This window comes from Cydia amplana, chromosome 4 (assembly GCF_948474715.1).
Source record: "Cydia amplana chromosome 4, ilCydAmpl1.1, whole genome shotgun sequence".
In the NCBI taxonomy this organism is placed as follows: Eukaryota; Metazoa; Arthropoda; class Insecta; order Lepidoptera; family Tortricidae; genus Cydia; species Cydia amplana.
Genome location: NC_086072.1, coordinates 8,767,056 through 8,783,076, shown reverse-complemented (window position 1 = coordinate 8,783,076; position 16,021 = coordinate 8,767,056). Strand labels below are relative to the sequence as shown.

Sequence of the window (16,021 nt, the reverse complement as noted above, 5' to 3'; positions counted from 1 at the left end):
TTGATTAACTCCTTCTTTCAGCAATCGTCAAGCATTTATACGTTTTAGGACTCGTAACTAACACTAACTTTTAATATGTACACATAACCAACGAAACAGTGCAACGACGAACTTGAACTTGTCTCAAAATGTGAGGTCTATTATTACCTCTGTGAGGTCTGCAATCTGATAACTTCGAATTGTAGAGTGTTTGACGCCTATGAGTTCGAATTAACGCGTCGTTTTGTTACTTAGCGTTGATTATTTTTGTTCGTATTACCAAGAGCTTAAAAATGTATTGATTTATTTCGAAATATAAAGAGATATTCTAGGGAACTCGTGATAACTTCGAATTATAGAAAGGTTCGAATTATCGCAGGTTTAAATTAACAAGAGTCGACTGTATACCTATCTGACTATACAATAGTCCCACAAAACAGTATTGACAGTTAGACTCTGGACTGGTACAGTCAGCTGCAGAGAAAAGGTACCATCCCTGCATAGAAGTTTGTATGCAGGCGTGGTACCTTTTCTCTGCAGCTGACTGTACATTAGTGTGGCTAATACTTAAAATCGTTTAATTCGGTTATACATAAATATAACGTGAACCTACATAAAAAACCGTTTCCCACAAGTAATGAGCCAAACCCTGATATCTAAAGGTTGAATCATATATAAATACCAGCCGCTGTTTGCCAAATGAAGCTCATGTTTGGGGGAAGCGGATGTGGTTTACGTCGGATCTCATACTTTCACCTGCGCGGCGGCGGCGGCGCAGCTCGCCGAGTCGCCGCGCGCGCACCTGTCCCGCGCGAGCCCACTAATTACTCCCATCTATTGCGATTAAAATGATAACTAGGTACTCTCATGCTACACGGGTTAATCAAAGATAAATAATTGTTCAGATTAAATACATTAAGTGGCAAAGCTAACGATTACTAATATACAATCATGATTTGCTGAACAACTGGAACTATAAAACAAATGACGCGGATTTACTACCATTAAGAAATTCAATTACATTTTTATGTCGTTTTCCAATAATAATGCTTTACAGTTAGAACTTCAGCCTAAGTATTACTTTAACAGTAACCGGCCATCCAGATAATTGATAGCGTGATTACGAGTGTTAATTGCATCATAAGCACTTAGGTACTATTAGTTAATGATCAATTTAAGTGATACTTCACTTGTGATAGTTACACAGCACGGGCACTAAATATCTGACAACCTTCGATCGGAAGTGAAAGCCCTTAAATATTATGAGCCTGTACGTAGAGGGCTGTCAAAGAAAGCTCTAGTTGTTAAAGAGCCGCGCATGTTTTATAGGTCCGGTGTTTTCTTCCGCAACTGACAATCTCGATCAGTAGGCAATTTCTAACCGGTTTAGAAAACGCGAGCGTACGCATCGCCCGCGCCCAGCCGCCGCGCCGCCAGCGCTGGTAGCTATTCTTGTGCGCCGGTCAAGCCAGCACCCAGCTCTCGCCCCATATACATCTCCACTTCCACATACTGGAATTAAGGCCTTAAAACGCTTACTGCAACCTAGAGCTTGTTCTCTCGACATACAAAACCAACGCGAAATCTACAGCCTCAGCTGGTTCCTGTTAAATAGTAACTCCGTTGCAGAAACATTCTTAGAATGACAATAGCTACTTGCAGCTGCAAACGGGAGCTCAAACGTGGAACAATACGGCAAAAATCGTGAAAGCATCTTCGGAACTCATCTAAGTAGTATGATTGCTTTGATTAATATTATAATTGGTCCCGCGAGCTATCCATCAGTGTAGAAAGTCGGAAAGAACGCCGTCGCTCGCGGGACGAGCGCCCGCGCACGCGTCGCGTGGCGCAACTAGAGTGCGACGACAACGCGCCCGCGGAATGTGCTCTACCAATGCAATTACCACAATCAAACCATATAAAACTACTGCTAATTAATTTTATATAAGTATTATTTTTAGAAATATAAATTTAACACTTTCAATTTCTCTTAATTTCAGGATGCAAGATGCGAAACAGCGGTGGACTCTGCTTCGTTGCCGCTGGAGCACCGCGCGGGCGGCGGCTATGGCCCGCCTCTACCCCAGTCACACTCCGACGACCCGTGGCCCTTAGCGACGCCGGATAGCCCAAAGATCAAACATTTGCAAGTGCAGTGCGAAAAAACTCATATGCGAGTTAATATTGAATTCGATCGTCCATTCTATGGGATGATCTTCTCTAAAGGTTTTTATAGCGACCCTAGTTGTATGCATCTAAAACCTGGCACAGGACACCTCAGTGCCACGTTTGAAATCTTCTTGAACAGCTGTGGCATGTCTAGCTCTGCAAACCACAACGTTGCTACTTACGGAAGTCCGACTCCGAGCGGATCCTACGTTGAAAATACGATTATTGTCCAGTACGATCCCTACGTCCAAGAAGTTTGGGATCAGGCAAGAAAATTACGATGCACCTGGTATGACTTCTATGAAAAAGCAGTCACATTCAGACCCTTCCAAGTGGATATGTTGCATGCAGTCACGGCGAACTTTCTTGGCGACAACCTGCAGTGCTGGATGCAGATACAAGTCGGCAAAGGACCCTGGGCTTCTGAGGTGTCAGGCATAGTGAAAATAGGACAAACTATGACAATGGTGCTGGCAATAAAAGACGACGAAAACAAATTCGACATGCTTGTACGAAACTGTGTCGCGCACGACGGCAAGCGAGCACCTATACAACTTGTAGATCAATACGGCTGCGTAGTAAGACCTAAAATAATGAGCAAATTCCAAAAAATAAAGAACTTTGGACCTTCAGCATCAGTCGTATCCTTCGCATACTTCCAAGCATTTAAATTCCCAGATTCAATGAACGTACACTTCCAGTGTGTCATCCAGGTATGTAGGTACAACTGCCCTGAACCTAAATGTGGTGGTCTTGGAGCTGATTACGGTGTACCACTACTAGGTGGCAACTCTCTCAGCGCTGGGGAATACGGAGCGCCAAACTCACCTCATGCTGAATATGGACCTCCACCACCGTCGCCGCATGGCGAGTACGGAGTACCTCCGGCGTTCCCCGACCCACGACACCCCGCAGACGCAACCGGCTCCTTCTCAGAAAAACGTGACGATGCTGTTCCACCCCCTCAGGCACAAGTCTCTTCTACACCTAATGCACCTAGCCCATCTTCCCCTGCGCCGTCGCGAGATGAGGACGAAGTGAATCTACCACCCCCACCACCACCGGGCCGTCGCGGCGTATACAACACAGTCAAGAGGAAAGACGAAGCTCATGGTAATCTCGCAACTCTAGGAGGACGACCACGATCAGTAGAAGATTTGCCAGAAAGATTAGTGGGCGCGAGACGGCGGAGAGAAACATCAACGCATTCACGCATTTACAAGCGTGACGCTCAAGAAATGACAGATGTAAACACAAGTCGTACAATTCAGGTTGTAGCACCGGGTGACGTTAATTTCGCATTGAATAACGCAGCGGGTAACGAAACAGTAGTTATTCAATCTCCCGCGAGCGATCCGGAGACGATCTGCATGTCGGTTCCGTCGTTTGTGGCGGGTCTGGTGATGCTGCTGCTGGTGCTGGTGGTGGCGTCACTGGTGGCTGCCTTCCTGTTCGTGCGCGTGCGTGCGCTGGATCGGAAGGGCGCGCACGGCGCCGCCGCGTACTACGAGACGGATTATGTGAAGCACGCCAACTAGCTGGTCAGTGTGTCGGTGTGTGTGTGACGCGAGGACGTTCCATAAACTCTTCTCGGATCCAAAGAGCGTGCGTGCTTCGGCCCCGGCCGGACGGCGCCGCGGCTGTCGCGGTCGCGATCGAAGCCCGGTGACGTGTGACTTATTTATTTAGTTATTTAATGAGCGTGATGTCTTTGTTCGACTGTTTTGTAAATTATTTTATTCGTGTGAAACGCACTCTGTACTGCCTTATACCTATAGTCGATACGTCTGTTGTAATTTTGTAAAGAGTCGTAAGTAAGGAAAATAGTCCTTAAGTTGTATACCAATTAAAGTGTCGTGTGGAAAGTTTGTGTGTGTTTTACATTTTATGGCTCCTCTACACGATGGGCCAGCGCCGGCCACTCCAAGGGACGCATTTATGCGTTACAAGGAGCAAGTGATATTGCTATCTCATTCTACCGCATGGCTGCGTCCCTTGGAGTGGCCGGCGCTGGCCCATTGTGTAAAGGAGCCATAACTGAGTGTTCATTGTACCCTAAAAGTAGTTAACAAACTGGTAGCCCTAGAAAAAGTATTGTATCTCATCAGCATGAGATAATATTACATAACAATTTAACACTATCCTGGCAACCATGGAAAGAAATATTTTTACTAAGCATTTAATTTTAGTTACTTGTAAGTATGACTATTTTAAACACTACTACAAATATAACTGAAATAGGTGTCATAAATGCAGCAATGATTAGGTACCTGTGGTTGCAATTACCTATAGACTAGCCTTATAAGTAGTTTCGCCATTTTCGTCTGCCTGTCCGTGGCTTGGCTCACTGACCGAAATCCAATAATGGAGTAAAATATATTTAAAAAATGGATACTTCAATTTAAACTCAAAAAAGAAAATTTGAAAATTATCAAAGTTTCAAATTTTTGGCGAAAGGAAAATTTTGTGTTTGCTACGAAGATGCTGCTATTAGAAGTACCTAAAAATAGAATTCGACAAGGACAGTGTTTAAAACCCTCATTTTGTCTCGTTTTTATTTGAAAAGTTCATAGTTTTAATCGTTTTAAGTAGCTTTACAAGAACTCCGGCTTGCCAAAACATTCCAGTTTTTAGGGTTCCGTACCCAAAGGGTAAAAACACTAAAAACAGGACCCTATTACTAAGACTCCGCTGTCCGTCCGTCCGTCCTTCCGTCTGTCACCAGGCTGTATCTCACGAACCGTGATAGCTAGACAGTTGAAATTTTCACAGATGATGTATTTCTGTTGCCGCTATAACAACAAATATTAAAAACAGAATAAAATAAAGATTTAAGTGGGGCTCCCATACAACAAACGTGATTTTTGACCGAAGTTAAGCAACGTCGGGCGGGGTCAGTACTTGGATGGGTGACCGTTTTTTTGTTTGTTTTGCTCTATTTTTGTTGATGGTGCGGAACCCTCCGTGCGCGAGTCCGACTCGCACTTGGCCGGTTTTTATGTTATCAGATGTCAAAGTTGACCCGGGGAAACAAATTTTCGTTAGTATACCATGAATAGTTTAGAAGGAAAGGAAAAACTTTCATCTTGTAAATGGATTTAGATTCCCATACAAAAATATGAGAAGTATCCGAAATTTTACCTCGTGGGCAATTCGCAATTTTGCAACGTATCCGACGGTAGGTACATCAGTATTCGTATCACTTTTTTCGTCGGTTCGCCCTCTAGTACTTGTCACCACTTAAATCTAGTTTCGCGAGATTTAGTTAGACTCCCCACATCTTTCTAATTAGTACTTAATATGGATGGGGTATCTCGGGGCAGACCAGTGCCCCCGCCAAATCGATGCTGATTTACGCGACCTATACTTCGTTTTTTTTTTAGCATTAGAAATTTGGTAAACAATCTTGATGTGTCTTTTAATTGAAAAACACATTTTAAAAATAAGTTACGGTAAATATGTAACAATTATGAATCTAATACGATCTTTTATAGTCTTCTGCTGTCATAAGTAATAGTTATTGATTTTTAAAAAGTGTTTTTCAATTAAAAGACATGTCAAAATCGCTTACCTTCTTTCAAGTTCTTTCTAATGCTAAAAAAACGAACTATACGACTTGACAGGTACATAGCCATCATAGCTGCGCAGTGTCATCGATCATCTGATCATATCCTCATGTAAAGTCTATTTTTTTATTCCGTAGACTAAAATGACATTTCATAGTATGAACATCATGTGTCATTTCATACAATGAAATGTCATTTTAGTCTACCGAATAAAAAAATAGACTTTAGGTAAATAACCAACAAAACAGCTCGGTCGTTTAATATTTGTGATGCAGCATGTCCGTGCCAACTATAAGTATAAGGTAACGTATCTGAAAACGTGCGTGGATGTAATGGCGCAAAAGTGTGAGAAAAGAAATAGATACATTGTGTTAAATAAGTATCACACAAAGAAATACAATAATGGAGTTCTCACGTTTTAGTTAAAATATAGTTCGCGTCACCGACGCCAGTCAGAAGACCATGATCTTCACATAATAATTGTATTTAATTTCAGAATTTAATGAAATACGGGGAGTAATTATTTAATTTATTAATATATTTTACATGTATTATTAATAATATTTTAGAATACTTAACAACAAAATAAAAATGAATATAAATACTATACGCACCTTCCCGATTTATATTTTTCTTTTAAACAAACGTCATTCTCTTACGCACCTTTACTCGTATAACTACGATTAGGTAGTAGGTACGACTTTAATGGGCCTATACGAACACTACTTGTGGAGATTGGCGTACAAATTAAACTTTGTATCTAATTTACGGACGGATTACCGTCACCCTTAGTACACGAACCTTACCTCCACGGCATTTTCTTAGGTGTGGATTTTATTCTTTTTTTCCGAGACCCCGCCAAACACATTACTGATGATTGCGACTCCTGTCCGCATGGATTCTTATACAGCATTCTCAATCTCTTGTCATTCTTATTTCCTATTAAATCTATTAAATCCTGGAACAAATAGCGAATACGTTTAATCTATTTCTATAAAGAGTTGACTACACTTAATGTTACTGTATGAATCGAACGTGTCTACAATCGATTTTCACGTCCACACTGCTTAATAAAGAAGCAAAGGTTCCTTGGAAATCTGGTTCTAAGAATTGGTGTTACTAAATTTCATTTTTCATATTAAAAATCAATTTTCAAACCCAAAAAGAAAACTGGCCTTAAATATATGTTTATTACAAAGGAATAAGGTGCAAACGTGTAAGGTGAGGTGTAAATGCGCCTACCTTTAATACAATACAATACGAATACTCTTTATTGCTCTCAACAGAAGTAGAGGTAAACAACATGTGGTCAAATATATATATATATATATATTAATGGCCCTTACACGGCCAGCGCATTTCGCCCCCCCTCACCTTAAACATATCTTTGACGACGACTGTATCTAACCAATATTAGCAAAAGTAAAAATTATAGTCATATGCTGATAATGACAAATTAAATAGCTAATGCTTACCTTAGAGAATAACGAACTTGTATCTTCCAATAGCAATTTATTTTCATTATGAATGGGGATGGTACGCCTGCTGGTTTTTGTATCATGACACGGCAGTGTTGGCTCCTTTATTGGTGATTTAGTTTGATTTTCGGGTTTCGTGTATTCATTAAAAACTCGAAGGAACCACATCTGCGGAAACATAAACCCGAATCAATAGGTGAACCTATTTGACTCCGCGGAAAGGCAGGTCACGACGAGGCTAGCATAATTTTGAAAATTTATGACAAAAATCGTCATAACCACTAACGACCGGTCACTCAAATAAGTACTCGTAGTCGTAATAAACGATAATAATTACATGATAAGTACCTCATCACTAGAAAGTGCCGGTGATACATTTCTTGAGACAGGTTGACTTCCTCGTGGCGATGCAATAGGATGTTCGGGGGGCACGAGACATTTAGCGTGGAGGGGAGCTGGTAATAAACGAGCACCATGATGCGAGAAAGGAGACTTTTTCCTAAAATGTGATGGAGATATCGCAGTACTAGCATGGTCATATGTCGAATTTCTGCTAGGTAATTTCAAGGCAGAAAAGGGACTCTCAGCAACCAGAGACGGTGGTACGTCGCCGGCTGGTGAGATGCTTGTGGTATAGATAGGCGAGTCGTTGGAAACAGCACAATCTCGTGTGGGAAATTTATGTGGGAATTTAGGCTCGGGCGCGGGCCAGCGCGGAAAATTAGCATTCTTGTTGTTAGAAGGCGGTTTAGATGGAGTAAATTTGGTAACAGGAAGTCGAGGGATGGGGACAGTTTGGTCCTTAGCTAAGACGCAGGCGGTGCAACACGGGCGCGCAACACGCCTTGGAGGTGGAACTGATGATGAGGGAATCTGCGTCGATCTATGTGTTCTCGCACTTTTTCTTTTTTTTCGATTGCTGCTCGCATACTAAAACAATATTTAAGTAAGCAATAATCATGTTTGAACATCCATCAATTTTTCATCAATATTGGCGGAACCCGTGTTGGCGGAATTCGTGTACAGTTTTTTTGTTGTCGTTGTATAGTAACACTCGTTGTAATTCTGTATTATAGAGGACCAACGGACATGTCTTATTGATAAAGGTTTCCTTTAAATATGTAGATTAAAAAAAAACATCCATAATTTGAGTTTCTGTACTACTACTACTAGCCATACCTTTTTTTCATTATTCGGGAGGTTTTGTGGATATAATTTAATAGTGGACAACAGTGATGGTGAACGCGAAGGCATATGCACCCTCCGGCCAGGTGGTCGCGTCCTCATATCTTCCAGCATCTATAAATTTATAAGCAATTGTTTATCCACTACCTAAAGGTTGTCTGGAAGAGATCGCTCTTAAGCGATAAGGCCGCCTGTTGTTTACATCTGTCTTCATTGTGTTTCCATATACATTTATTCTGAGGTTGTGCAATAAAGAGAATTTGTGTTGTATTGTTATGTTTTCGTCTAGTCAGTCAATTTTTTTGAGGTTCTCGCGTTTGTACAAATATAATGTTTTAGTTCAAAAATCACTGATATTGAATGCTTATACTAATAATGGTCATCATCTTATCTTAATCCAACTTACATATTTTACCTACCATTCAATCAGAATAGAAAAAACGGTTATTAGATCAAGAAATTCTAAAATGACAACATACATTTAATCAATTGAACCTATGGCATTAAGAAACTACTTTACGTTATGTATTTATTACTAGTAATTTACGTTACATAATTTGTGTTCCGCTTCCATTCTGTCCGTTCTGCTGCGTAGTGGTTAATCTGATGGCAGGTTTGTGCCAAAGGCGTTACTCGTTGTGGGGGCGCCTCCTGAATGATAAGCTGTATTTAGTATTGATTGATTGGGTTAAAGTCGGTTAGATTCACGTGTAAACATAAATGCCACTATGCTAAGTACTTTAACACTTGTAGCACAAGTCAGGGAAATATGTAAATTTGGTATATTAGGTACTTTTACCTGTTTTGGTAATGTCCGGGTGTTTGGTTGATATGTTTGTTTCGGAGGTGGTGATGATCCCCGCTGGGGCGGATTCTGGGTAAGAGGTGGTATTTATTAAAGGTATCGGGTAGTCCAATGCATCAGTATCATTCAAAATACCAATTACAGTTCGAGTCACCAAAACTTGCGTAAATAAAATACAATTGGTAAACAAATAACATCAGATCTAATATCGAGTAAGTCATTTTACAGCCGCAGTCAAGTTTTCCTTTAACTTCACTGTGGCTGTGTGTGGGAATTAACCAGCATTTTATATGCATAAATGGATTTTCCCGATCCCGTGCTGCTTCGCAAAAATGTCTTAGGAGACCTCTCTAACTCATTCTAACTCATGTATGATAATGTAAAAATAACTAGTTGAGGAGTAAATTACAGTTGAAGAAATGTCACTGTTGACCTAACAGATCATATCTATTTGATTACAAAAAAATACTATCTTAATAGGTAGACCTGTAATTTGGTAAATACAATACCCGTTTCGATGAATTTGGGACGGTCCGTTGATAAGTTTTACCGGTTTGTGTCAACGGTGGTGCTGGCGGTCTCTGCACGGGCGTTTTCTGAACGGGTGGCTGCTTCCACTAGCCATCGGAAAATCGAAAAGATCCGTATGAAAAAAGATGATAATATAAACACATTGCGGATGACATATGTGACAAAATGCATTTTAATTTGACGAAGCCTGAGGTGGATGAGCTTTCTGTATGATGACGAAGCCTGCGCTGTGGATCCTATGCTACCTATGCTGTTATTATTGTGTATTAACAATATAATATAAACTACAAGCAAAAAAACATTTCCATACATGTTTGATAAAAGTTATTTTTTCGTTTTTTTGTATAAGTACCTAACTAGTATACCTACAGTACACTGCTTACCTGTTTTGATGATTCGTGTACATTCCGTGGATAGTTTATAGCGAGTGTGGGTGGTGAGTGTTCACGGGCGGTGACTTTCCGAACGGGTGGCTGCCTCTTATCTTCGGGTAACTAAAATCATGGAATATTCAAGTACCGAACTTCTACAGTTATAAACAGAAGTAGCCAGCGAGATGTCCACAATAATCTGAACACAACTTTATTGTTAAAATAATATAGTGTGTTGGTCATGTTCACTTATAATGAAACATACTGTACAGCAGTGGCGGCGCGTCAAACATATCCATAGGCAAGCCGGGTCTAATTTGGCTTACATTATTTCCTTTAGAACTCTGCTCAAACGTCCAAAAACAGGCAAGCCGGTGGGAATCGGCTTTTATGGACGCGCCGCCACTGCTGTACAGATACATCTAGTTCTAGGTACTTCTGATTGGCTGAAAACGAATAGGTAGGTACTATGTAAGGGCATATTGTAAGGGGACGAGTAGTAGGTAATCACTGCTCTACACTAGAAAGCTGTCGCTTCAAAGCCTGGCAATTGCTACGGCGCAGCACTAACGGACCCGGAGTCTCAAGTTGCATTGAGAATTCACCAGAAACAATCTGGGAGGCTTCCGTAGCTCAGTTGATTAAGAGCGATTGGAACGGTTTCCAAAAGTTAAAGGTGTAACCTGCAACCTTTCCTTGACTTGAGTCCTGCCGGACTCTGTAGATTTTTAAATTTTTCCTTGAATATAAAATTATTAGTATCGCAGTCTTCGATCGATACCTACTACTTTTCGAGCCTGTCTGCTGCTTGATTTATCTGCTTGATTGGTTTTGTGGTTACGTACATATCGTACCTGCAGTAATTTACGAAGATTGGTCGGACTTGTTGGGCAGATTCGCAAGGGCTGCTTGGGACGCGGCGCTTTCGATGCATCGGGCCGCGTTAGCGAGTAGGCTCTGGAGATCGCGGCCGGCCGGCGGAGAGTCTAAAAACTCCTCATTATTAGGGCTCATTTAGACGGTGCGAGAACTCGCATGCGAGTTTTATTACATTGCGTTTGTGGATCGGTCGGCTGAATTGTTGTAACCTCAATGGTCCGTAATGTAACTAAAATCGTATACGAGTTCGTGCACCGTCTAAATGAGCCCTTAGGTGGGTGACAATCTAACGATCATAATTATGAATTCCATGAACGCGACCCAGTTAGCTCGAGTAGCTCGGATCGCACGCGGTAAGTACGTCCACACTGAATACTTTATCATTCGTAAGCAAAACAAATGTACTATAGGTACCTACACAAACTATGATCATTTTGCTCTATAAAAGCCTTTAAACCGGAAGTGATATGTACCTTCTAATAACGATTTCGAGTATAATATTAGCAGTGACCAAAACATTGCTAAGCTATTATGGATGGTCACTTAATAAATTCAGATATTTCGTGACCATAGAGATTTTTCCATTCAAAAAGATAGGTGCCATATTAATAAATATGCACCAATATAGGCCTGTCAATACCTGAATTGATTAAGTGTCATTAATAGTCATTATTCAGGCGCTGAATTTCTGAATAAATTCAGCTCGTGTGTGATGCGCCCACAGACAAGACATCCTCTAGCTAAACAGTAACGCTACCCCCTCTGCCACTTATACGGTAGTTTTACTCCATCTTCGGGTTAATCCCGTGCCGTGATTGGTCCGTGTCTTTGAATGGACCAATCACGGCACGGGATTCGCTCACCTCGTCCCCCCGCACCCCCGTATTTTTGGCAGCATCGGTTTCATGAAATAATTGCTCTAAACTCCGTCTAGAGGATTCCTAGTCTATGGATGCGCCTTAAATTGTACGATCGTCAACTAAACGACATAATATAGGTAGGTAGGTAACTAAGATGAGATTAAAATTAAGATGGTTAAGATTGGTTGATACTATATTAGGTAACAGGTACCTATATGTCAGATATTGAAACATTCTTTAATTTCAAGAGCAGTACCTACCTATACTTAAAAAGAGGCACCAACCTGATTTTTGTTAAATAACTACTGAATAAATCATTTTTAATTAAAAAAAAATTTAAAGAGTGGTATCCACGGACGGAGCAAATAGGCCCGTACATCAGAGGCAGCACCTGGGTCTAGCTGGGCGTGGCCGTCCCTCCGGGGCTCCAGCTCGCTGTAGCCGTTCTCGTTCAGAGCGCCACCTGTGTGGAGCTTTAACTTGTTCTTCACTAGGTGCGGTTTTATCTCCTCGAACCAAACGTCACAAAGCTGAAGGACAAACAGAAGCCATTAGTATTTTAAGAATATTTTGTGACAGATGTTCAATTTGGTAACTAAAATTAGGCTATGTACCTACCTACGCTCAAATGCTTGGTTTATTGTCAGGTGATAATTTCATCCGCATTAGCCTATCTGCTACTGCTACGATAACGTAGAAAAAACAACGAAAGGTTATCCTCTTATCCTCAAAACAACAAGACGCCTGATACTTCGTTTGTAGCAATCATAAGCATTACATTATTCCTGTCTTACACTTACCCCTAGTAAAGCATTTTCCAAATCGTAGCGGATATTTCTCGGTATTTTCGACGTGCCCTTATTTCCACCATTTCCCTTAACATTGTTGGTCACATAGTCGGCTGGGACCTTTCTCGAGGGCTCACTTATCTTCGGCGGTCGGCGGTTCCGCGTCTGGGGCATCGCACTGATCAATGCGCCAACGTCAAGAGGCAAAATACAACGACATACACGCACTCGAACGGAATAATAGTTAAGTACTTTCTTAAAAACACATGATTAAATTGCTATAAAAGGAAAGTGTCAATACGGCACCTTCAAATGTTTCTGGGTTTTTTTTAATAATTTTTGACAAGTTTGCACAGATATAGGCGATGTTTGAGTATTGAAAACTTTTTATATCCGCACTGCGCTAAGAAAAAATGGATAGTCTGTGCGGAAAGAGAAGAGCAAAGAGTAAGTAAAGTATTGGAGAAGAGTCGTGGAATGTATTGTCGGAAGCAGCCGGTGTTGCTCGAAGATTGAGCTCCATACAATACAGTATGCTATTGCTATGATTTTTTTCTATGCCTCATCAAAATCATAAATAGTGAATAGTGGGTAGGTGTTATTTTTGTGTAAAGGCCAGTCCAGACGAGATGATAAAATCAACCGATTTGATCAGAAAAGAAATTGGCGTCACTCTCCAATTTCTTGCGTCCTCCATTTTATCGGTCATAATCGGCGGTCGAAATCGACGAGCCAAATTGGCGTTTGCGGACGCAAACGCACCACTACTGACCACGAGTACTTTACTCTTTGCGCACCTCCACCACCTGATTTGATCAGACAATTTAGTCAGATATTGGCGAAAAATTGTTCCCGTCTGACCTTAAAAGTTTTCTGTGAAGCGGTAGTTCTAAATTATATTGACAGCGGCGTCGTTGTGGTGGCGCTTGGGTATTTATTTCGACTAAGCAAATAAAATGAATGCACGAAACTGGAAAACAGCCGTGTGCGCAAGCGGATCTATTTTACTAGGTGGAGTTGCGATTAAACTTTTAAAAATTAGCAACGTGTTCAGCAGTAGAAGAAATCACGATATTCCCGTCAACGAAGTGTTGCTGTACGGAGCCAACGATGAAGTGCAGACGAAGCAAATTGGTTTGAACAACCTGTTCTGTATTTATTACGTGATAGTACACGCAAACTGCTCAATTGATGTGTGCTTGCCCGATCTAGAGAGTGACACTATAGCGAAGTGTCTCATCGGAGCACAGAAGAACAAAGTGAAGGTTCGCCTTATAGTGCACAGCAACAGCGACTTTGATATGCCGAAGCTGATTAAACATGGGATAGCAGTGAAGAATATTACGTCAAACGAGCCATTAGAACACGAATATATTTTGGTGGACGCCGACGCAGAGACGGAAGGAGCTGTGGCGGTTATGGGATCCCTGGACTACGAGACAGCGCGGGTCAACTGCAACAGAGACGCAACTCTGCTCACCTCCGAACCATCTGTCGTTAAGACTTTGAAGAGAGAGTTTAACAGAGTATGGAATTCCACTGACAGCAAAACTAGATGTGAAAACATTCCTACAGGCAAAAGTACCGACCACAGCAACATATTGAACTAAAGATCTACAGATGATCAGTTATGTTTACGTGTCCTCAATGTTACCTATTCCTATTATATTTATTATACCTAGGTACTGTTGTTAAATAATAAACCTGTTTTATGTTATCTTGTTAAGTTAAGGAATATATAAGGTATGGAAACAATTTATAAATATTAATTAGATTACAAATAAAAAGTCATAGATTAACACAAAATATTTAGATTTTATTTTATTTCCCTAATGACGAGATAATAATGGTAAGAAAATGTGAAAATTATTGAGAATTTCATCATACTATCTCTACATCATTTTCTTTGTACTTGAGTGCTGTATTAGCCTATTACATCATATATACATTATCCGATTTCCAACATTGATATATTAGGTATAAAAAAGGGAGGTATATATATTTATACTGGATCTTAAGCTTGGAGTTCGTCATTTACAGCAGTATTAATATAATCGAATTTAAACTGTTGTGAGACATGCTAACATTAAATAATTTTACGGTTTAGACTCACTTGTTTTGCGCGAGTGACTTAAAACAAGTGAGTCTAAACCGTAAAATTATTCAAAGTATTAATATATACATGTTATGCGACATTTTACAAACTTGGAGAATAAAATAATTCAAAACATTTGCAGTAATAAATGATGTATGGCTATCGTATTTTTCTACAAGAAATAACCTAATTTTTAATTTAAGTGCACAAGGATAATATTTCAATGTTGAAAACATTATTTGCAACTTTTATAGCTAGTGACGCATTATCACAGTTCCTATAATACGGTGCATCAAATCAAAAGACGTCGTGCACTTTGGTCTTAGCTCAGGCATGGAATAGCCGGCTAGTACGGCTACCAAAAAAAGACAGAATCAACTACATCGCACATTCAAGCTCATTAACAAACAAAAGCAGCAAGAACAACTATTATAAAATATAGTCTAGCTATCATTTATAATCCAGATGCGAGGCCTTCCACACATTACCTAGATTTGTTTATATTTTAATTTGACGTCGTTAAACAAGCTATAGAATGTAACGAACGCGTGTCTGACGTGCCTACAGATTCTTTTACCACAGTAAAATGATTATTTTTTTATTAATTGTCATGTCGCTCGTAGAATTGCCATTTAATGAGCAATAAAAGTATCGCAATCTGTAGGCGAGGAAGCGGGAAGAGTTTTTTTTTTAAATAGTGCCGATACGTTTTAAGGTTCCATAATAAATACCTACGTAAGAAACTTTGAAAAAGTTACTGAAGATAATCTATAGATTTCTAAGAAATGAATCTTCTATTGCAAATAGAATTAAAAACTAGTCATACATTTACGTGTACATATAAATAAAATACCTTATTTCCATAGTCAATTTTGTAAGTATTTTGTCCCATCACAGGACTGAATTGATATATCAGTACGTACCAAGTACGTACGTAATCAGGTTGGATTACTGGAGGACTCCTGTAAGTTGGATTGTATATACCCCGATATACCAATCCGGCGAATACATTTATTAGCACAAGTGCCTAAAATGCCCAATTGCTTATAAAATAAGTCCACAGAAATTAGGTATAATGTTTTGAAATCATTACCATTTACATTTATAAAGACACCAAAAGTTGAATTCACTATAATGTTCCATATATTGAAAAAATCTTTGATTTATGGAAAACTCTTTAAATACATTAGTAAATTCATTCAGAAATATTACATAATTGAATAAGAGCCGCAGTTGCGTAACATCTTACACACAATCAATGCAACACCTAAAGCTGGTTATACCAAACAGGGTGACTACTTACATATAATTATTT

General features: G+C 40.0%; 3 protein-coding genes across 4 annotated transcripts in view; 2 read left to right on the top strand and 1 right to left on the bottom strand.

Moving 5' to 3' along the window:
• The window catches only part of LOC134663184 (cuticlin-4), a 63,299-nt gene extending 59,283 nt beyond the window's left edge, over positions 1-4,016 (top strand). For both annotated transcript variants that reach the window (XM_063519559.1, XM_063519560.1), the window contains exon 4: positions 1,980-4,016. In XM_063519559.1, coding sequence (XP_063375629.1) covers positions 1,980-3,686 — 1,707 coding nt within the window. In that variant the 3' untranslated portion in view covers positions 3,687-4,016. The remainder of the gene's footprint in view (positions 1-1,979) is intronic.
• A 2,479-nt stretch (positions 4,017-6,495) lies between these two features.
• LOC134647516 (proteoglycan 4-like) lies at positions 6,496-12,923 on the bottom strand. The gene is made up of 10 exons (XM_063501867.1): positions 12,624-12,923; positions 12,201-12,353; positions 10,926-11,070; positions 10,097-10,197; positions 9,692-9,799; positions 9,177-9,251; positions 8,930-9,028; positions 7,541-8,122; positions 7,190-7,360; positions 6,496-6,672 (listed from the first exon to the last, which is right to left on the bottom strand). The coding sequence occupies exons 1-10, from the start codon at positions 12,783-12,785 to the stop codon at positions 6,517-6,519; spliced, it is 1,752 nt and encodes a 583-aa protein (XP_063357937.1). The 5' UTR covers positions 12,786-12,923; the 3' UTR covers positions 6,496-6,516.
• A 565-nt stretch (positions 12,924-13,488) lies between these two features.
• LOC134647614 (uncharacterized) lies at positions 13,489-14,245 on the top strand. The gene has a single exon (XM_063501972.1). It carries the CDS (start codon positions 13,568-13,570, stop codon positions 14,219-14,221), a length of 654 nt encoding a protein of 217 aa, XP_063358042.1. The 5' UTR covers positions 13,489-13,567; the 3' UTR covers positions 14,222-14,245.
• Positions 14,246-16,021: the final 1,776 nt, after the last annotated feature.

What these genes read in the sequence shown, in the direction of transcription:
- LOC134647614 (XM_063501972.1), top strand. Translation starts at nt 13,568, where the DNA reads ATGAATGCACGAAACTGGAAAACAGCCGTGTGCGCAAGCGGATCTATT.
- LOC134647516 (XM_063501867.1), bottom strand. Translation starts at nt 12,785, where the DNA reads ATGCCCCAGACGCGGAACCGCCGACCGCCGAAGATAAGTGAGCCCTCG. An exon ending in ACTGCAGGTACGATATGTAC is followed by an intron (nt 10,198 to 10,925) that starts GTAACCACAAAA and finishes AGTTACCCGAAG; the next exon opens with ATAAGAGGCAGCCACCCGTT. An exon ending in TACACGAATCATCAAAACAG is followed by an intron (nt 9,800 to 10,096) that starts GTAAGCAGTGTA and finishes TCCGATGGCTAG; the next exon opens with TGGAAGCAGCCACCCGTTCA.